This window comes from Alternaria atra, assembly GCF_907166805.1.
Source record: "Alternaria atra isolate CS162 genome assembly, contig: 37, whole genome shotgun sequence".
NCBI lineage: Eukaryota > Fungi > Ascomycota > Dothideomycetes > Pleosporales > Pleosporaceae > Alternaria > Alternaria atra.
This window is the reverse complement of record NW_025091336.1, coordinates 538,155-559,143: the sequence shown is the minus strand read 5'-3', so window position 1 is coordinate 559,143 and position 20,989 is coordinate 538,155. Positions and strand designations below refer to the sequence as shown.

The 20,989-nt window shown below is 51.6% G+C and overlaps 6 protein-coding genes across 6 annotated transcripts; 4 read left to right on the top strand and 2 right to left on the bottom strand.

The window, feature by feature from the left end:
* Positions 1–571: 571 nt before the first annotated feature.
* ALTATR162_LOCUS11913 (uncharacterized protein) lies at positions 572–1,162 on the bottom strand (the record flags this gene model as incomplete). Its single annotated transcript, XM_043319557.1, has 3 exons — positions 572–901; positions 1,003–1,085; positions 1,144–1,162. 3 exons carry the CDS (start codon positions 1,160–1,162, stop codon positions 572–574), a joined length of 432 nt encoding a protein of 143 aa, XP_043175492.1.
* Positions 1,163–2,667: 1,505 nt separating this feature from the next.
* ALTATR162_LOCUS11912 (uncharacterized protein) lies at positions 2,668–8,580 on the top strand (the record flags this gene model as incomplete). The annotated part of the gene is made up of 6 exons (XM_043319556.1): positions 2,668–2,761; positions 2,827–3,111; positions 3,166–5,007; positions 5,056–5,300; positions 6,128–8,403; positions 8,454–8,580. The coding sequence occupies 6 exons, from the start codon at positions 2,668–2,670 to the stop codon at positions 8,578–8,580; spliced, it is 4,869 nt and encodes a 1,622-aa protein (XP_043175491.1).
* Positions 8,581–8,931: 351 nt separating this feature from the next.
* ALTATR162_LOCUS11911 (uncharacterized protein) lies at positions 8,932–12,555 on the top strand (the record flags this gene model as incomplete). Its single annotated transcript, XM_043319555.1, has 1 exon — positions 8,932–12,555. One exon carries the CDS (start codon positions 8,932–8,934, stop codon positions 12,553–12,555), a length of 3,624 nt encoding a protein of 1,207 aa, XP_043175490.1.
* Positions 12,556–13,323: 768 nt separating this feature from the next.
* Positions 13,324–13,828, bottom strand: ALTATR162_LOCUS11910 (uncharacterized protein; the record flags this gene model as incomplete). The annotated part of the gene is made up of 4 exons (XM_043319554.1): positions 13,324–13,443; positions 13,501–13,574; positions 13,636–13,705; positions 13,760–13,828. 4 exons carry the CDS (start codon positions 13,826–13,828, stop codon positions 13,324–13,326), a joined length of 333 nt encoding a protein of 110 aa, XP_043175489.1.
* A 1,904-nt stretch (positions 13,829–15,732) lies between these two features.
* On the top strand, positions 15,733–17,519 carry ALTATR162_LOCUS11909 (uncharacterized protein; the record flags this gene model as incomplete). The annotated part of the gene is made up of 7 exons (XM_043319553.1): positions 15,733–15,801; positions 15,853–15,873; positions 15,923–16,267; positions 16,323–16,605; positions 16,654–17,310; positions 17,360–17,428; positions 17,485–17,519. The coding sequence occupies 7 exons, from the start codon at positions 15,733–15,735 to the stop codon at positions 17,517–17,519; spliced, it is 1,479 nt and encodes a 492-aa protein (XP_043175488.1).
* A 659-nt stretch (positions 17,520–18,178) lies between these two features.
* On the top strand, positions 18,179–19,686 carry ALTATR162_LOCUS11908 (uncharacterized protein; the record flags this gene model as incomplete). The annotated part of the gene is made up of 2 exons (XM_043319552.1): positions 18,179–19,598; positions 19,658–19,686. The coding sequence occupies 2 exons, from the start codon at positions 18,179–18,181 to the stop codon at positions 19,684–19,686; spliced, it is 1,449 nt and encodes a 482-aa protein (XP_043175487.1).
* Positions 19,687–20,989: the final 1,303 nt, after the last annotated feature.

Below are 20,989 nucleotides of genomic sequence, written 5' to 3'. Positions count from 1 at the left end.
TTTGAGGGACGGGAGGATACATCTGGTGTTACCAAACTTGGAATCCAAGTACTCGTGATTGTTGTGCAAGCCGAATCCGCAAACACACGTCGTGTGTGCCTGATCGCCAACTCGAAACACGTGCATACAGGCCGCGCATGTCTGAGCTTTGCGCTTCGGTTTCCGTCCTTCCGTGCAGGTGGCTGTGTGGTTTGCGCGAAAGTATCTTGTACGCGTATCGCACACAGGTCGAGCGGGGAACGTGATAAACCTCTCTTGCCGCTTAGTGACATTGATTGAGTGTTACTACATACCACAAAGGACAAATGAAATCCATAACCCTCAACACCGAGCCTCTCACGCCTGATTAAAGAAAGTTAACACCGTATCATGACGTCCAGCCCTTCGGCAGGAAAAAAATGAGCTGTCCTCATCAATGAGACAGCTAGAGATAGAAAAGTCAGACAAAGAGCGTGCCTATCCGTACATATGTCAGACGATTGACCGCTTCTTCAGCCGAAATTCGTTTCCGAAGCGGTCAATTTTGCCGTGGGTGAGGGCGCGTGCGCTTGCTGGCAAGAGAACCAGACACCTATGCCTCAACAGCCTTTGCCGCACCGCCCTTCTTCTTTTGCTCTACTTTGAGTAGCAGTGCGCGGTTGATGTGTGGTAGAACACCTCCGAAAGCGATGGTAGCTCGGATAAGAGTGTCCAATTCTTCGTCACCTCGGATGGCAAGCTGTAGATGGCGTGGCGTGATGCGCTTGACCTTCAGATCCTTGGCGGCGTTGCCTGCGAGCTCGAGAACTTCGGCGGTCAGGTATTCGAGCACAGCGGTCAAATAAATGCTGGCTTTGGCCCCGATGCGCGTCTTTTGTCGCGTAAGGTTTCGTAGATGGCGCTTTATGCGACCGCAGGGGAACTACAACGACGAGGTGAATTAGCGCGTCGTTCTTCAGTGCGGCGTGCGAAGGCATGCGCGGGGTGAGGTTGGGCGATGACGCGTATCGGGCAGCTACTCACTTGAAGACCGGCTTTGGCGGAGTGCGACTTGGGAGTCTTGACTTGCGCATCGCCTTTCCCTCCTGTCTTGCCACCTGTCTTTCCTGCGCATCCTGTTAGCTCTCGAGGCCTTTCGGAGCGCGACGCAGGGTCAGCGCGTACCTTTTCCACCGCCAGCCATGTCTGATGATTTATTTGGTGTAAATGTCGGTGTCGATGGTATTAGTAGAGGTGCGCGACCGTGATTCCCGGGTTTACAGGCGGATTCGAAGTGGTGATGTTTGGCGGCAGGTGGGGTTGAACGTGGTAAAGTCCTGCTGGGAAGAGGTTCCAATGTTGTGACAAGGTTGTAGCGTCCGACGCCTATGTACTAATCGGGAAGGCTCCACTTGGCATGTTGGACGTAAGGCACCAGCCCCGTCTTCAACCTTGATACGGCGTGTAAAAGAATCGTTCGGGTTACTGTAAGATGCAAGTTAATCTGATTCGATAGATAAATAGTGTTCCAAATTCTTTTTTGTGGATTGTAGCGCGACATGGTGGCCGGTGCAGGTGTGCGAAGTGTGATTTTGCCATGACCAGGCTAGGAAGATGACGAGAATAGACTGAAAGAACGTAGTTGAAGGGACTGGAGCGTAGATTCAGACAGAAGAAACGATGAAATGTGAAAACAATACCACTTTTGGCCGACTAGTGAATAAGCGTTTACTAAGGCAGGAAAGCAGCTCTCAGCTTGCCATGTTCCATATTGGATAACACGTGTGGCTACTACAGGCATAATAGTGGCTACAGGAATAATAGGAACTGTTGTACTCGTTAGCAATGTGTCTAAAAGACTGACAGAGAACTGGGAAGCACAGCGTCACCCAGGACAGCAGTAGTTCGCTGGCGCTCTGTGATGGTTACAGAAGAATCTGACTGGAGGGCACAGCTTTTGACTGTAATTATCGACAAGACAAGCTACCAGGTGGAAAAGGCTTATTGAAGTGGTAGCAAGTCATCATTGCTCCTAGGGTTTGTATGCAGTGACGTAACATGAGTGGACAAGGGGAGGGTCATAATTGGAAGAACATGATAAGATGTCAACTTACAGTAGAGAGCCTGTAGAAGAGCTTTCTGCTCACTTTGTTCCCTGTCAGTACTGATGATATGTTGGATAAGATTGCAAGCCCTTGATGGTATGCTTTGGCGATTCCATGAGGATAGTTCGGCTAACCTTGCTTCGGGGTTACCATTTCAGCGATGATACGAGGATATGGTGGGTGAGAGCAGTATACTCGGGAAGTTTTCAAGCTTCTACCACCAAAGTCGTGGTGGTAACACAGTGACGAGCAGCTCGCTCGCTCCTCCCGCAACCTGTGGTGATAGGGTCCGTGCGCCAGGGTCCCGCTTCGGCGCTACGACTGCATGGCTTCCTCCCCTGTGCGACGACATATGTGGATGCTGCCGCAGCCCTAACAAGACCTGCTATTGCGCGTGCGCATAATCCTCACAGCCCGTCTCTTTACAGCCTCAACCACTGTCCGCGCCTCTTCATCTATCCCGTGTCCCAGGGTCCGAGCTCTGGAGCCAGATTCCGACACGTCGACCGCGCTGTTGCCGACCCCCCGACGCCGCATGCCAACCCTCAGTGAACATTCACTAAGAACCGAGATCGCCGCGACGAGACCCTAGCATACGTCTGTCATGGCCTGGCAGTCGCCTTCGGCCATGAATGGCGGCGGTGCCAACGGAGCGGGTGACGGCAATGCGCCAGCGGGGACAGAGTACACATTGCAGGGTATGTGGTTCCCCTAGATTTGCCATGCCGATGGTGGGGAGACTGGCAGGCTAACACAATCATAGGTGTTATGCGATTTCTACAGCTGGAATGGCACAACCACGAGCGAGCACGAAATGCATGGGACATTGAGCGCGCAGAGATGAAGGCCAAGATTGCGAAACAGGAGGGCGAGGTGCGGAGCGCGAAGAAGTTGAACGACCAGCTGAACAAGCATATTCGGATGCTGGAACAGGCACTCACCAACGAGAGAAAGAAGAAGAGCGAGGCAGCAGGAGGTGAATCTGAGGCCACAACAGACGACAAGAAGGACCCCAAGGGCAAGAAGAGTGGCCTGAATCCTACCAAGCGTACGTACATCATACTGTCGGATCATGTTCCGTTTCTGTGCTAACTTGACGAAGCCCAAAACAAGAAACACAACTCCTTCCTTGACGTCGACTCAGATTTCCTCGACCGGGCAGAGGCCGACCGGGAGAATTTACGAGAGAAATCGAAGCTCTACCTTACGAAATGCGTCGAAGAGATCACATACCTTCTCACTCCCCCACAAGCGCCGCAACAACAACAGAATCTACAGCCACTCGCAAACGGTAACGGTTACTTGAACCACGGCGAGGCCTCAATGGAAGACATATACATCCAACAGCATCGCCAGCGGCTGCAGTCGCAACTCCCCACCATGCCAGGCACGTCAATGCCTACTCACCAGCCTCCCAACGTACCAGTTCCATCCGAACTCCAGAGCTTGACCAACCCGCACCAAATCCACCACGCGCCACAGATGACACGGGAACCTTCACAGCAACAACCCCTTCCACAGAACGCTAGTATGGGCCAAGAACTCCTCGGACAGCAACGTCAGCCCCTGAACCAGCAGCATTATTCCTCGGTACCCGAAGAGCAGGTCGAAAAGGTGACACATGCGTTCGACAACGAAGGTCGCCAAATACCACTTGGTGAGGAAAACGCCTCGGATTCAAGTCAGGCTGCCAATCAGGAGAAAGAGACAGATGATTGGATCTTTGACCCCGCATCAGAGACAGCTCAGGAGGGCCCACCTAGAAGACCAGACACCGAAGAATTCCCATCAGCGAATAGCATCCCAGCAAAATCGCCACCGCGTCCTGTAAAGAGGGCCAGCAAAGACCACGTCAGACGACTGAGTAACGACCAGAAAGCTCAGCAAGCAGTAGCTCAATCTGCAGCGAAGACCGACCCGCAAAGTTTTAAAGTCCGATTTGCACTTCGTGGTCATCTTGATGTGGTGCGCTCAGTCATTTTCACCGGGGGTGGTAGCCCTAGCGAACCGGAGATTTGCACAGCAGGAGATGATGGTATGATCAAGAGATGGATGATACCCGCGAGTTACGCAAACCAGCACAGCATGAACAATGATCTAGATATTCAGCCCTTTTGGTCACATCGGGGTCATGAAGGCACTGTTACATCGTTAGCAGCCTGTCCCGCTTCTGCTCATTTTGCCACTGGCGGAAGGGTCTCTGGCGATGGCTGGATATTCTCTGGTGGTCAAGACGCTACGATCCGCGTATGGGAACGAGGCCGGGTTGATCCAAAGGCTACCCTCGAAGGGCACACCGATGCTGTCTGGACTGTGTGCGTCCTCCCCACCACCTGTGCTAACCTTTTCGGCGCCGACAGCAGCAAGTATGGAGGACCGGACCGCGTCATACTCGCTTCTGGGTCCGCCGACGGTACCATCAAGATCTGGGCTGTAAGTGCACCACCTCAACTGGTTTCACCGCAAACAAACTCCCGTCGTGGTGTTGGAGGCAGCCGGAGACACTCGGTCACGTCTGGATCAAACCACCCATCATCGCCGCAGCCTAGCATTGCTACCACGACACCATTCCATTACATGTTGATACATACCATCGAGCGCGACACGCATCCTTCACCTACGTGTATCAGCCCGCTTTCACCTACTGGAGAGAACTTTGTTGTCTCCTTCTCCGACGCATCGATATTGGTGTATGATACGAGGACTGGTGAGGAGCTGATCGGCATGGCCAGTAATGAGTCTTATGACGGAACTCCAGCGACTGGTATCACATCAGTTGTGACGAGCTCGCAATACCTTGAAAGTGGGTCACAGGAGGCTGGCCGAGGTGGTTCTGACGAGGATGGTATACATGGCCCGACCGGCTCTGCCAATGACGGCCTCGAGGGTGTTATAATCAGTGGGCACGAAGACCATCTCATTAGGTTCTTCGATGCCAACTCTGGTATGTTTTGCCAAAACAATGAATTCTGCCCCTGCTAACCAAGAACAGGACAATGTACATATAGCATGCTTGCGCACCCCGCCGCTATTTCTTCGTTATCGCTCAGCAAGGACGGCCGAGAGGCAGTGTCCGCTGGCCATGACGCTTCTATTCGTTTCTGGTCACTCGATAAGCGCATCTGCACGCAAGAGATCACTGCACATCGTATCATGCGCGGTGAAGGTGTATGCAGCGTTGTCTGGAGCCAGGATGGTCGCCTTGTCGTCTCAGCAGGTGGTGACGGCATCGTGAAGGTATTTGCAAGGTAGTATCTTGCAGAGTCGGTAGCTACGACTTCTTCTCGCATTTGCGAGCCTCCACCGTTTCGTGTGAACTATTGGCATTTTTAGCTGGACATACCCCTGGGTTTGAGCGTGCATATGGGCACGTAATTGATCGAATCGGGCAAAGAAAGGCATGATTGATGGATATTCTGATGGCGGACATGGTAATCTCTCATTACTTCTCGACGCGCCGTCTATGGACGGGCGGGCATTGGCTGGCGCGGTGTGTTATGTTCGCTTCCCAGCTTTGTATTATACGATTGGGATGATCGGGTTCAGCGGAAATACGCAAGAGCGAACAAGTCATTTTTTGGCCTATTTTGATCCTTGACAACGTGATTATGTCCTAACCACTGTCGCCAAATTTGCAAACTTCGGAGCACCGACCAAAGTTCCTGCGTTAAGATGCATTAGGTTCGAGCGCGAGGACTAGAATATGAGCATATGTGCTGTGGCTAACACCGGTCGAGATTGAGTTGAAAAAAGAATTGTAGTGATGACGTGCGGAGCTCCTACCGCGGGAGATCTGTGCATCAAGTCGCGTATTGTGCCCCCAAATGGCGGAAAGGCGTAAACATGGGAGTCCTAAACAGAACTCTGCGAGGCCCGAAAGCCTTATTAGCCCCACCTTCTTCAATGTTACCTTCTTCTTCGTGCTCGCGTTAGATTCGTTCTTCGACTTGTTGGGCACGCATGGAGATGTCCGCTGTAATCGGTGTTGTACGTTCCCCCCTTCCGAAGCGCGTCAACAAGCTTCTGCCCAGGGTATCAAGCTAATGCGCATACCACTACTATAGCTGGCCGCCCTGCCACAGAGCATTCAATCTGCGAAAGACCTCTACGACCTGCGTACCAAATACAAAGATGCCTCGGTCCTCATCACCGCGATATACTCCGAGTCCATGGTCATTGCCGCGTCTTTGTCTCAAGTCCAAAACCTTCTACAACATGACGCATTACGAGAGAAGCCTCAACTGGTCGAGACGTTCGATCGCGCGCTCACGGGATGTCGAGTCGTGTACGGATGTCTGGAGGAGGAAGTACGAGAGCTGAGAATAAAAGCGGAAAATGACGACCTCAAGTTCAAGGACCGAGCGAGATTCCTGTGGAAAGAAGATACGTTCAAAGAACTGCTCACACAGATCCGTGGCCAGCAGTCGGCGCTCAGTCTATTGATTCAGGGACTGCAAATGGAGTCGATTGCGGATATTAAGAAGCTGGTTGAAGACAATAGTGTTACACTCGATCAGGTTGTAAAGCGGTCGAGGACTCTACGGCAGTCGCACCCACGCCTAAAAGTACCGGAGTCGCTTTTCAGTCGGCAAAGCCTGGACGGCAAAGAGGCCGATGCGGAATCCATCGCAAAAGCTACAGAGTTCACGTTTGACGATGAGGTCGTCAATTCAAAAGCGTATCGTAGGGCTATGGCAATGGCCTTGTCCACTTCACGCAACGAGATCAATGCACCCGAGGGACCAGATACTGCGGTTGCAGAAGATGACTCCACCGCTCTTGGAACCATGTTCCAGGGCAACAACAAGGATAAGAGAGATGAACCGACAGTCCTTCCTCCACCATGGTCAGAGGCCGAGAATGCTACGACTAGTGTACTGAAGTCTGAAACAGAACAAAATTCTTCATCTCAAGTCACAACCACAGACGAACACGCAGATTTGTTTGATACTCTCGAGCGCGACATACTTTCTTTCATGCCTCAAACGTCATCGACATTTTGCTTGACTCCAAACCATACGGGATCTGAGAACCCCTCTGCGCTACCAAGTCATCCTACTGGCTCATTCACTCCTGCGCCACTGCGATCATTCAGTCAAGACAAAGACACGAACGACTCAGAACTTCCACCCCCGTTACCTCCTCGTCGTCCGAGCGAGCAGCATGTTGTAACGCCCAAAATGCGCTCAGTGTCATCTGATGATAGTATCTTCTCTTCTAACGCGCCATCGATTCTGTCAAAAGTATCGACGGCGTCGTCTTATACTGTGTATGAAGCTTCGACAATGACCCCCAACTCGACCGGTCGACCATTGCGGAAGGCGCTGCCACTTGTGCACAAGTCATCTTACAATGCTTTAGGTAACATTGGGCTTGGTACGAGTGAACCTACAGCACAGGAGGCATCATTGCTCCTGAATAATATCGAAATGAATAGTATCTGGAGGTCATTCGTGGACGCAGAGAGGAAATTTGTTGACCGCATGGTAAAACTCAAACGGATGTTCTACGACAACATCATAAGGCAATGGCCAATCATCGAGAAACATCTGGATGCCATTCTTGTTGGCGAGCAACTTGCAACCCTACACCAACAGTGTTTGTTGCACACAATGGACCAAGAACTTGCTGGCAATGGTAGTGCCCTCTGCAATCCGTACATGTTCGAAGTCTGGGTGGGCAAGACTCAACAACTATATCGAGAATATTGTCGAAAGATGCCGCATGCGTCCTCGTCACTGCGTACAACTCAGATTCTGGACCCGAAGTTCACGCCTTTTGTCAATACACTTGGTCTGAGTATTGCTTATTTTGGCAAGAGCTGGCAAGACTATCTGGAGCTTCCCAATTTACAGTTGCAGACTTATGTTGATACCATACAGAGTCTTATTAACATTGCTGAAACACTCCGTGATCCGGCGGCGAGTAGCGAGGTCATGCGATTGAGACGCGCTCTACAGGCCGTCACTTGGCTCAAAACATCGACATCGGCTTTGCTAGACGAATCACAAGCTCGCGAAGACATACAGAACTTGGAGAAGCGTATTCGAACAGACGCTGGTACGCTTTCGCAGCTACGCTTACATGAGCCGGTCCGCCGTGTCGTACATCAAGGTGGCATGGCGATGAAGTTTAAGAGCCAGGGGCCCTGGATCCCCGTACACGCCATGCTTCTGGATCACTACTTCTTGTGGGGAAAGACCAAGAAGAGCAAGGGCGACGAGATCCTGGTAACGGACGCACCTATTGCGGTTGCCGACATGCAGCTATCTCTTCCAGCAGACGTACACCAATTCCAGAAGACTACAATGCTTGACCAAATAGCAAGGGGTTCAGTCATGTAAGTCTCAAGTCAATATAAACCGCTCCGACAAGCTAACTGGCTGTCAGATATATCATCACAGTCACAAACATAGCCCAAGAGGGCAAGCCAAATCTGCTAGGTCTGTACGGAGTTCAAGAGAGGAAGACCTGGTTCAATTATCTCACCACAGCTAAGACCAAGTTTTGCAAGTGAATCATGCCGTTGTACCGGGCTTCCGGATTCGCGGGCTGTCACAGTTACGTGTGAATGTCTCGGACCTCATGATCTATCTGTGAGTGGGCGGAAGGCTCTGTCGCTGGCGCAAGTACGGAAGGAGGAAGGCGAGCAAGCCTGGCACACGCTTGCTTGCTGATATCCAGAACGCCGAGTCAGTATAACAGTGCGCGCCGACTTCGCTCAATAGTCAACGAAAACCCAATCAGCTCCAGGACCCAACCCGGGCGCTTCCTGAATTACGCACGAAGAGCACCGCGCCAACCAGACTAAACCACACCACTCTCTAACGCGTCGCACGTGCTCTGTCTCGTCAGACTGGCCGCAATCATGGCTGATCTCCTTGGAGACGAATTTACTGAGGCCCGACATCCTCCTATTCCAGATGGACTCTCTGCCGACGACGTCATTGGAATCATCACAGTCCATGACCCTAGAGCTCTTCATGGAAATCGCGACACGGCATATAGAAAGTCGCGCTTGAGAGCTCCGCTGCCCAGTGGTGAGTGCTCCTTAGCCGGCTGCCATGTCTTCCTCCATGTCATTCAGGGCCGGCCGTGCTACACAATGAGCCGTACTGATTCCAAGAGCGCATTGCCACCGACACGCGATGTGTTTCTCCCTGGCACTAGGGTTGGTGTCCATCAGTTTGATCTTGTACCAGTATGGGAGAGCAACAGCTGGCGACTGCAGTCCGCTTCTGAAACCATCGCGGAGGTGAACGGTGCACCCATCCAACTCAGCACCCCTCGTACGCGAAAAGTTCCGAACCAGTTGCCGCAGGCAGTTCATCTGCGACAAAGTTTAGTCAATCACGTTTCGGTCAATGGCTTACGAGTCGATATCTTCATGCTGAAGACGGTACGAGAAGTTCACCCAATTCAGACCTTTCGGCTTGCGGAGCTGCGGCCCCAGTTACAAGAAGTCACCCATCGCCTAGAGGCTTGGGCACACGATCGACATCTACAGCGTCCTGAACAAGTTTCCGTAAATACATACCGGATTCTTGAGCGCTTCACAGGCAAGATCGAGACGGCAAAATTCTTTTGCCATACAGAGAGCAGCCATGAACTTCGGCACGCTGAATTTCTCAAGTTCGGGAAGGCCAAAGTTGATGCATCTCTTGTTCGTTACCTACAATCAGTCGAGATCAATCAGATTCCGGCTGTGATCACTGAGACGCACAAGGGTTTCGAGACATATGCGGCTCTAGAAGAGGGCATCAAGAATCAACATCCACGTGTGCGCTTCATGATCGCTTCGAAACTTCTGCGACGACTCTTCTCTGCTCTGGCATTTTTAAATTTCCACAAGGTTATCCATGGAGGCGTTACCAAAGAGGCTGTTCTACTTCGTCTCGTGGACTTTAAACCTGAAGCTGTGCTTTTAGTCGACTATTCGAAATCTTACTCGTTCCCCGTTGGCGCGGCTGAGCCTTTCAAGAGGATGACTGATGACGGTCGCGCCGCGATGGAGATCGTCGAGAGCTGTTGCGATCTCTGGCAGTTGCGCAAGGCAGCGAGCAAGGATGCATCTAGCGAAGAGTTCATGAGGTCTAAGACTGAGGCTGCGCATAAAGAGTTCGAGCTCATGAAGCGTGTAGTCGCAGACTTCTTTGGACCTAGAGGCATGTCGCGCAAGTCGAAGAAAGGCAAGAAGATGCTCCGCTTACTGAGTATGAAACAACATGGTTGGCACAAGGCCCGCAACGATCAAATACACAACGCAACCCGCCGCGAGGTCGGGCCATGTCGCTCGGAAACAATCAAGGAAATGGAACTTGACTGGACGCGTATGCATCCATCCTCGAAGATTGGTGATGAGCAACATATGCTATTGACTCTAGGGCACTCTTACTTGGACGGCTTGGTATCGATGCTCTACCACAATAGATGGGATCTAAGGCCGAAGGACGTCTGCACCAAGATCCGAAAGCTCGCTGGCGATGTGGAAGAGCCATGGCAGACATTCCAAGTCAAGCGAACAGCGTCATTTACACAGGAAGCTGCTGGCTTTGAAGAGCATTGCATCTTGGACTGGCTAGCAAGTTGTTGCGAGATCTGTCCAGAGTGGCGTCACGCATTCGTTGAGGAATGTGAGCGCCACATCTCACCCCAGAATGGTACAATCAAGTTTGCGGATGTAAAGAGGCTTCGAGATGCTTTGGTAGAATATGGAACTATGCCGGAGTTCATGCGAGCCACATTCGTACTTTTGACTGCCGAAGAGATCAAGAACCAACCAACTACACAGATCGAGGAAGTCCATCAGGTGTGGTACCACAAGCCCTCGCGAATGTTCAACCTGACGCAGTTACATCGGCTGGCAAGTCCGGATCGACTTCTCGCGTGCATCAATGAGGGTAACATTGATTGCAATAATTTCGTCGAGGTACGCGGGGAGCCCAAGATAGAGGGATTGTATGCTACTCTGTCCTTGATAGCCGCCTTTAGTACGCAACTTGGATTGACAGTGAAGGTTCCAAACACCACGCCAGACTTCCCTCTGTATGATCCAGCAGACTTCAGCCAGGTCTTGTACCATATCGTCCTCACTCATACTGGTCTCCTTCCTTGGGCATCGGTCACTCGCCAGGGCGCTCAATTCAACTTCCATGCACCGCTATCTGCCGAAGCGCCCGAGACTGCTGGGAGGTTTTTGCCGACTTACTTTGGCAGTATGAATATACTGCCAACAGTGCTATACGGTAGAACAGAGTACTGGCGCCCCGATCACTGGTCGAAATTCAAGACTGCAAAAGAACTCGATGAGGCGGCGGATTTGGACAAGCGAACGATTCTGCCGGCGAAGCGTCCATTGAAGAAAGCCGCATCGCGACTAGCAAAGTCCCATCAAGTTCCTTCCTCACATCCTGATCAGTCCATACCCGCTCAAACACTAAAGATTCGCAAGCAAGCTTTTAGTGATGCCCAATTTCCAGCAAAACGCAACGATGGCGATCAGTCGTCAGTTGCAGCTATGCCCGCTGCAAAGCGTCTACATGTTATTCCTACCGTCGACAACCCTACTCTAAGCATTGCACCGTCAGCACCTGCACCAAAATTCTCGACCTCGTTCGTAAACCGTCAAGTAGACCATATGATAGCCAACATGGAGCGCCAGTCGCAACCTCCGTCGAATAGAGTACCCCCTGATACCTCAAGCATGACGAACGTGTCTTTTTTCCAGCACAACGGCGGAGTGAACAGAAACATTCTTGTCAGCCCACCCCCAGCTTCTGCGGCTACAAAGGATACGTTCACGATCGTATCTAATGGCGACTTCAACCTAGAGGACGACTACAAGCAAGCGGAGGATTGGCTTAAAGTAATGAACGATGACAATGACCCCCAAGCTGCCGGTATCTTTGGTCTCAATTTCCATCATAGCCTTCGTCAGCAGGGAGATGGATCGGACACTGAGGTGGACGAGTCCTGCGAAGAAGATTTGGATGGAGAAACGCCGGCTTGTGGTGGTGAAAAGGCGAAGCAAACAGATGATCAACGTCTGCCTAACTCGTCGATGTCCAAACTCAAGGAGAGCAGCTCGTTCACACCTGGCCCACAAGTAATGACACCGACGGGTAGGAACAATGAACCGGCAATTTCAAAGTCCTTTCCCGGCCGACAAAGCTTCCAATTGGCGACGCCTAAGATGAGCAGTCCTATCTTCGCACGACCTGCCCTCCCAGCAACCTCCTTGCATAATGGCAGGGGCCATCGCCGCAACGACATCTCCCTCTCGGATCTTGCTAGGGTTAATCTTCATAACCCTCCTGCGCGTTCGAGCCCTCCACCACCGGCAACAGCAATAAATCCACCTCGACCTATTACCTCACCGGATGAGCTAGACTTCTCTAGCCCTGCCTGGATGACGAGGGGGCAGGGCAGCGATGGCGACGACGATGTGCCTGATACAGATCAAGGAGAACAGTGTAGTGATGACTCTGACTAGGCGTTCCTGTAGATAGGGATGACAGGACGACGACGAAACGGCGGAAGGGAAGTATGGGTGTTGCGAGATCGTTTGAAGAAGACGAGGGTTGTACATGTATCATGTGTCCGAGTTGCGACTCGCGAGATAGTCTATGGGCTTACGAAGTAATGGAAACACGATACCCACAATGCAACAACATGACAAAGATGTAATCTTAATTCTTAGTCCTTCTATCGTGAACGAATTGCATGATTGTAAACTGCTAGATCTTACCGTAATCGACAAGCGCAAGCACGCATACGCCAATTGATCAGACTAAGGATAGACTGTCCGAAGCGTCTATGGCGCCCGTTACTGGTTATGATTATATGAATAGGTACGCGGTTGACGAGCGGTATTGCGATCGCGCGACCAGTGGGTGCGTATTGGGCGTTGCGAAAGACAATCTGCACGCGTTAGTGAACACCACGAATTTGTATAACCTTCATCGTCGCGCTACAGTCTCCATCGCAGTCGACATCACGCCAATGCTCTCATTGACTTTGAACGTTGTATCATTGATCTTGGAAGGAATCTTGATTGAATTTGCCATTGTATATGGACTTTCGGAACCAAAAGACACCGTTGCACCAGCCTGAACATTTGCGTGTATGAGAGACTGTGCATGGTGTCTCCCATACTACTGTATGTTCTCTCGCTCCATGCCCGGTATTTGCGCCTAGTCATCCATCACTCCATTGCTTTTCGACCGTTCGTTCCCGTCGCCAAAGATCGTATCGGAACAGCTTATATCGAAGAAGGGTAAAGCATGACGCGGACGGAGGCACCGAAGGACTTGGGAGGGAGGTTGTTCTTGAACTTGGCGCGGACGACGCCGGAGTTGCCGTGAGGGCGGGTGACCTTGCCCTGTTCTGATGTTAGATTTCTGGTCTTTCGGAGACAGTGGCATTGGCGTCTTCATACCCAGATGACACGGATCTTGGAGCCCTGGATCGCCCGTTGTGCGCGGTAGACGTAGGCTACCCTCTTGCCAGCGTCTGTTGAAGGTATGTTAGCTCATCAAAATTCGTGGCCGAAAGGACATCAGGGCGGACGTACACCACTGAGCTGCCTTGACATCGTCGACGCCCTCAAGCTTCAGCAGAGAAGTTCCGGGGTTGGTGTTCCTCTGCCATCTTCGTCAGAACGGTAGCCACAATACGCGAATTCGGTGCGCACAAACCTTGCCGCGCTGGTAGCTGATGTGCTTGCCCTTGACGTAAAGGCGGTGGGACTTGTTGTCGGCAGACATGGCGAATTTTTTGGGCGGCCTCGGGGGGATGAAGGGGACGTCTGGGTCGGGGGGATGCTGTCGTTAGTACAGAGAAGTCGTCGTTGCCAAAGAGAAAGACGAATTGCTTCATGTCCAGTGGGGCGTTCTCGCTTACTAGCGCCACACCAGCCACAGCTTGTCTTGTTGCTGTGGCGCAAATGCTTCGCCTCGCCAGCACCAGTGTGCAGCCTGCGAAGAACACAACAACTTTGAAGTATCAGATTTTGTAGATAATAACATGCTTTCACATCATAATCGCATATTGTTGACTTTGGTGGCGAGCAGACTGATCAAAAGTCCCGGTGCACATCGGACGGAAGTTCTTCATTTCCTGCCTTGGGAGCAACTATCTACCAGCAGAGGCAACTTTGTAGTTGTCAAATCGTCAATCTATCTGGACAACACGAACCTCCAAACTGTGCTCTCAGCATTCTTTTCGTATGTACGGTTATTGGGAGTGAAGGCACAATTTTTCCGAAAATGTTCCGTGACCACAATAGTTATGCTGGCCCCAACCTCCTCTTACCCTTTTGGGCTTCCTCTTGCAGCGAATGTATAAGGCTGACGCTTCACTTTCAATCACTAGCAAACTGCTTGGGCGTGTTCGACCGTCTATCAGACCAGCCGTCGCGTTTCGCACGCCGGCATATGGACGCTGAGTAATCGGTCCGGCCGAGGACGGTTCACTCATCAAGTCAACGGCCTGGGATAACCCAAATAGCCAACGGCAAAATTCTCACGAATCCATCGTGTCCCCCGGTGCTTTCATGTCACGTTCACAACCCATTGTTTGGGGGTCCAGCACGCCAACATAGCTGCTGCAGGTCTTCAATTACGACAGGCCCCACCAAAGCTACTAGCTTACCAGCGCTGTCCGCTCGGTATACTCAAAGAGGGGCCGGAGGGTTTGACAGACCCAAGTACCTACCTGCCCGAGACTCTGAGACGCGCCGATGCTTGTGTATACTCTAATAGAATTTACACATTGTCCGGACTCGGGGAGCCTCGCGGTGGGGTAGCCGTACATGAGATGCGACCTCCTCAGGCGCTGCGACAGTAATGAGACACAACCAAGGTCTTGGGACACAATTATAGAAAAGTAAACAAAGTTTGAGAGCCTCAAAGTCTATTGACTTCCAGCCAAGTGCATACTGTACGAAGCCGTTCCACGCGCAGGGCATGGTGATGGTGGGGTTGTCCGCGCATCCCAGGGTACGGCTTTAGCAAGGTCTCCTCCGGCGGGCTTCAAGGGTTTTGACTGGTGCCGGAGATGCTTTGCAAGACGTGCGGCCGCTTAGTGATGCTTGAGGAATGGCCTAGTTGTTTATTGATGCCCTTTTAAAGACGTCAGACCTCGCTGTGTGTATGTGTGAGCATTCCTGTCTGATACCCTATCACCGGCGTTCGAGCGGCAAATTAAAGCTAACCAACGTCACCACCACGCGAAACCGCTAGAGCAGCTCCGATAACCCCACTACATAGGACTTTTCCTCTCACACCAACGTCCTATCCGTAGCTTCCGCCCTTACATCGAGATCTTTCGTGTAACCTTATTTCCATCACTCACTACAGCCCTTAATTGAGCTGTAACCTTGCGACCGCCCCTCCCGCAAAGCGTTTACATTACATATCAACACAATGGCGGACACGGTTATCCAGCCTAAGCATGAGGAGGTCAATGCCGGGTAGGTAGCCCTCACCGTCTCTAATCGATCTTTCACAGCCTCGGAAGAGCTGTTTGGATATGTAATCAATTTATCCGGCAGTTGTTTTCTGCTGAACTGCATCGCGCTCCTCGGTGGAGGGGTTGCTCGATGCGCGAAACCGACCAACGCGCTTGTGAGATTCTGAGCACCACGGCTAACACGATTTCGGATAGAAACATGGAGCTCAAAGACAACACCATCATTGTTGTTTTGGGTGCCTCCGGTGATCTAGCCAAGAAGAAGACTGTATGTAAAGAAGCAAATATATGAGAAAGCATCAGACTAACGTCATTCCAGTTCCCAGCGCTTTTCGGCCTCGTAGGTTGCACGATAAAGACTCGCATTCGACTTCTGACCACCAATACAGCACCGAAACAACTTTCTCCCAAAGAACATCCACATCGTCGGATATGCACGCACGAAGATGGACCGTGAGGAGTACCTCAAGCGCGTCAAGTCTTACATTAAGACCCCTACAAAGGAATTGGAGAAGCAGTTGGACGAGTTCTGCGAATTCTGCTCGTACGTTTCTGGCCAGTACGACCAGGATGACTCCTTCATCGCACTTGAGAAGCACATGCAAGAGATCGAGAAGGGCCGCAAGGAGAACAACAGGATATTCTACATGGCTCTTCCTCCCAGTGTCTTCATTACAGTCTCTCAGCACTTGAAGCGCAACTGCTATCCCAAGAACGGCATTTCTCGTGTTATCGTAAGTTGCTCGTATGCATCTTCCCGGACGCATGCAGCTAACCGCCGTCACACAGGTCGAGAAGCCCTTTGGCAAGGACCTCCCGAGTTCAAGAGAGCTCCAGCGCGCATTGGCGCCAGACTGGACCGAAGATGAGCTTTACCGAATTGACCACTACCTGGGTAAGGAGATGGTCAAGAACATCCTCATTCTCCGGTTCGGCAACGAGTTCTTCGGCGCAACCTGGAACAGGAACCACATCGACAACGTCCAGATCACCTTCAAGGAGCCTTTCGGAACTGAGGGCCGTGGAGGATACTTTGACGAGTTTGGTATCATCCGTGATGTTATGCAGAACCGTAAGTGGAAGACTCATGGTTAGGAGAACGGATAACTAACGGTTGTAGATTTGCTGCAAGTCCTGACCCTCCTCGCTATGGAGCGACCCATCTCCTTCTCCGCTGAAGACATCCGTGACGAAAAGGTCCGTGTCCTCCGTGGTATGGCCTCGATCGAGCCCAAGAACGTCATTATCGGACAGTACGGAAAGTCGCTGGACGGCCAAAAGCCTGGCTACAAGGAGGACGACACAGTTCCCAAGGACTCGCGATGCCCCACTTTCGCATCCATGGTCGCTTACATCAAGAACGAGCGATGGGACGGTGTGCCTTTCATCCTGAAGGCCGGAAAGGCCTTGAACGAGCAGAAGACCGAGGTTCGCATCCAGTTCAAGGATGTCACCTCTGGTATCTTCAAGGACATTCCACGAAACGAGCTTGTCATCCGAGTGCAGCCCAACGAGAGTGTTTACATTAAGATGAACTCCAAGCTGCCCGGTCTCAGCATGCAGACTGTTGTCACAGAACTCGACCTTACCTACAGACGGCGATTTTCCGATCTGAAGATCCCCGAGGCATACGAATCGCTCATTCTCGACGCACTGAAGGGCGACCACTCCAACTTCGTCCGTGACGATGAACTCGATGCCAGCTGGAGGATCTTCACACCTCTCCTACACTACCTTGATGACAACAAGGAGATCATTCCTATGGAGTACCCATACGGTTCGTATTAGAACGATGAACCAAGCATACATTGGCTAACTATCATCAGGCTCCCGCGGCCCTGCCGTATTGGACGACTTCACTTCTTCTTACGGATACAAGTTCAGCGACGCAGCAGGTAGGGTCTCACTTCTGTAGCGAACTCCGACAAACTTGCTGACAATTTTCTTTTAGGATACCAGTGGCCCATGAACGAGCAGAAGTTGTAAGCGGTTGTTATATATGCAGCAGATGCCTTTGGTGAGGTATGCTCAGGATGACAATGAACACAAGTTTTTCGGGAGGTTTGAGCAGCTTAAGCAGATTCAAGCCAATAGATAATGAATACAACGACGACTCTACGTCGTAAATCAGTGCAGTTCACTATGCATATGTGATGACTGATTATCCGTTACGAAGCACTTGTGCCTGGACCTGCATACCAGACTTCCGAAAGCGGAGGGCTGGTAAGCTAGGTATTCCTGGTGGGGTAAAGGGCCAGAGCGGCATGGCATCATCGGCGGCATGAGAAATTTTTGAGAAGCGTCACGCCAGAAGACGCCGATTGAGTCAACTGTAGGTGTCACTGTAGGGAAAATTAGTTCCACACAGTCATCACGTACTCCTAAATAAGTGGGGGTCAACTCACATGCGTTTGTTGTTGCTGTGCATTGTCGCCGCCAGTCATCCTTCGCCGCAGTTTCCTAGAACCTGCCTTGTAGTTACTCTGTGATTCGTTGAGCTTTTCACAATTTGGTCGCCGTAGTAGAAGAGTCATCCAGCAGTATTAATAGCCTGGATTTTCCATCGTCTTCTGGATCATACAACCAGATTGAGTTGTCGCATCCCTCCTCCGAACCACCTCCGCAATCATCCCCGCGCACACACCATGACTCCCGCACAGGACATCGCCGGCAGCGGCATCAGCCAACTCGCACGTCAAGTGTCGAACAGCCTCAACCTTAGCACCAGCCCAAACCTCTCCTTCCACAGCCCGCCCTCCACATTCCGGCAACCACCGACCCCGGGCAGCGTCAGCAATCAAGCCAACAGCTTGCACGCGCAACAACTCGCCAAGCAGTTGAAGCCGTTCGATACTAAGGACATCAAGGTCCTACTGCTCGAGAATGTCAACGAAGCCGGTGTCGATATCCTCAGGGGCCAGGGATACCAGGTCGAGGCAATCAAGGCCAGTCTGGGAGAGGACCAGCTGATTGAGAAGATTCGCGATGTTCACGTCATTGGTATTCGCTCAAAGACGAAGCTCACCAAGAAGGTGCTGGAGGAGGCAAAGCACCTCATCGTCATCGGCTGCTTCTGTATCGGAACGAACCAGGTCGACCTCCAAACTGCCGCCAGCCAGGGTATCGCCGTCTTCAACTCGCCCTTCAGCAACTCGCGCTCTGTCGCCGAACTCGTCATCTCGGAGATCATCGCGCTCGCCCGTCAGCTCGCTGACCGCTCCATGGAACTACACAATGGCACATGGAACAAGGTCAGCAAAGGCTGCTGGGAGATTCGCGGAAAGACGCTGGGTATAGTCGGTTACGGACACATTGGTAGCCAATTGAGTGTGTTGGCCGAGTCCATGGGCATGAGCGTCATCTACTACGACGTCCTGACCACCATGGGTCTGGGAACTGCGCGACAAGTAGCGACGCTGGACGACCTCCTCGCACAAGCCGACTTTGTTTCCCTTCACGTTCCAGCTACCTCTGAAACTAAGAACCTGATTGGCAAGGCAGAGTTCGCAAAGATGAAGGACGGTAGCTATCTCATCAACAACGCCCGTGGTACTGTTGTCGACATCCCCGCCATGATCGAAGCCAGCCGCTCTGGTAAGCTTGCTGGTGCCGCCATCGACGTCTTCCCCAACGAACCCGCCGGCAACGGCGACTACTTCACCAGCGACCTAAACTCCTGGACCAAGGACCTTGTCGGCCTGAAGAACATCATCCTCACTCCCCACATCGGTGGCAGCACCGAGGAAGCGCAATCCGCCATCGGTGTCGAAGTCAGCACAGCACTCGTCCGCTACGTCAACGAGGGTACTACACTCGGTGCCGTCAACCTACCAGAAGTCAACCTGAGAAGCTTGACTCTCGACCAACCAGACTGCATGCGTGTCATCTACATCCATAAGAACGTACCCGGTGTGTTGAGACAAGTCAACGGTATCCTTCTCCACCACAACATTGAGAAGCAAATGTCCGATTCAAGAGGCGATGTCGCGTACCTCATGGCAGATATCAGTGAAGTCAAGGAGGGTGAAATCAGAGATTTGTTCACGAGCTTGGAGGAGCTTTCTTGTAAGTCTATACCTACATCTTTTCTGACTCGGGTAGAACAGACAGCTAACTTTTTGCAGCATGTATCCGTACCAGGGTCTTGTACTAGGCGGACAGCCCGTTTCAGGATCGCGAAGAAAGAACGGAGGACGTCGAAAAGCGCTCTCCATCCCCTTCTGATCTCGTTAAGCAACACCAAAATGATACGGCTTCTGATATGTTGGGTTCGCTGCCGCATATCCGTGACCTCAAAAGTATGGGTAGGAGACTTTCGCATGGCGTCTGATTGGTTTCGTGCATACATTGGCTAGGAACTGCAAAGAATAGAGTTCGAAAAGTAGAGTTCAACACTGGGTCGTTATTACTGTCATACTAAATGATATACATGAGATACAAAGAGAAGAGAAGCGTCTTGTCTTCATGTCTGTATGTCTGTGTATCTACCGTGAGATTATGACAAGCCCATAACTTTTCAGCGCACACGCACTGCCCTAGCCCTGATACATAGTCATGCCCACAGCCAACCCAATCCAACCCTCACCTACTACGCCCCATCTCACTACCCTCTTTTATCCGCCTCAGCCTCCCATTCTCTTGCACCGTGGATGGCGTGTTTGAGGAGGAGAGGACGGATAGGGCGCAAGGGATTGGTTCCTAGGGGATGGAAGTGACTGATGGAAGAGAGGCAGATTCGGAATTTGACTGCGAAGGTTCCGGAGCTGTTTCTACAAATCCGAGTTAGAAGCAGACGAATTCGGTCACGTTATCGCGTTGAGTTTCCTTGATATCCTCGCCACTTCGGTTGTTCACTCTTTTCTAATCAAAGCCTTCAATAAACTCTCTGCTTCATGGCCTCCTTCCATATCGGTAAGGCGAATTCGTCTCGACGCAGTGCTAACTCCCAAGATACAATCTGAAACTGTGATACGTTCCATGGGGAGAGCATGGTGAGATTCCTCGAGTCCTTGATTCCGGAACGAGATACACTCGAAATGGTGGTGATCAGGCGCGCTTTTCGCGTCCAAATAACAAAGGCAGGTAGAAAGGCGGATTTGAGCTGAGACTTGGAAGGCCCCTTGTATCGGACGTATGTTGCGTGGTCTAGAAGGCCGCTATAATGTGAAGTGGACTGATCGAGGAGGAATCTTAGCCGAGAGTAATGGTCACTTTTCTTGTGCCTCGCAGCCAAGCTAAAGTCTTTGTATCGCTGCTGTGATACCAAGAAGTGTCATGATCTTCGGTAGGGCATACGGTCGGTATGCCATTGGTGGTGGAAGCCAACTCGTCCAACCCTGCTGATTTTGTCATGGACGTGTAATCAAAACCGGCGGGCACCGCAAACCCTGTACGTTCGTAATGAGTTCCGTAGTCTTGTAGTACCATCATCGACAGATGTGCCAGGTCATGATCGT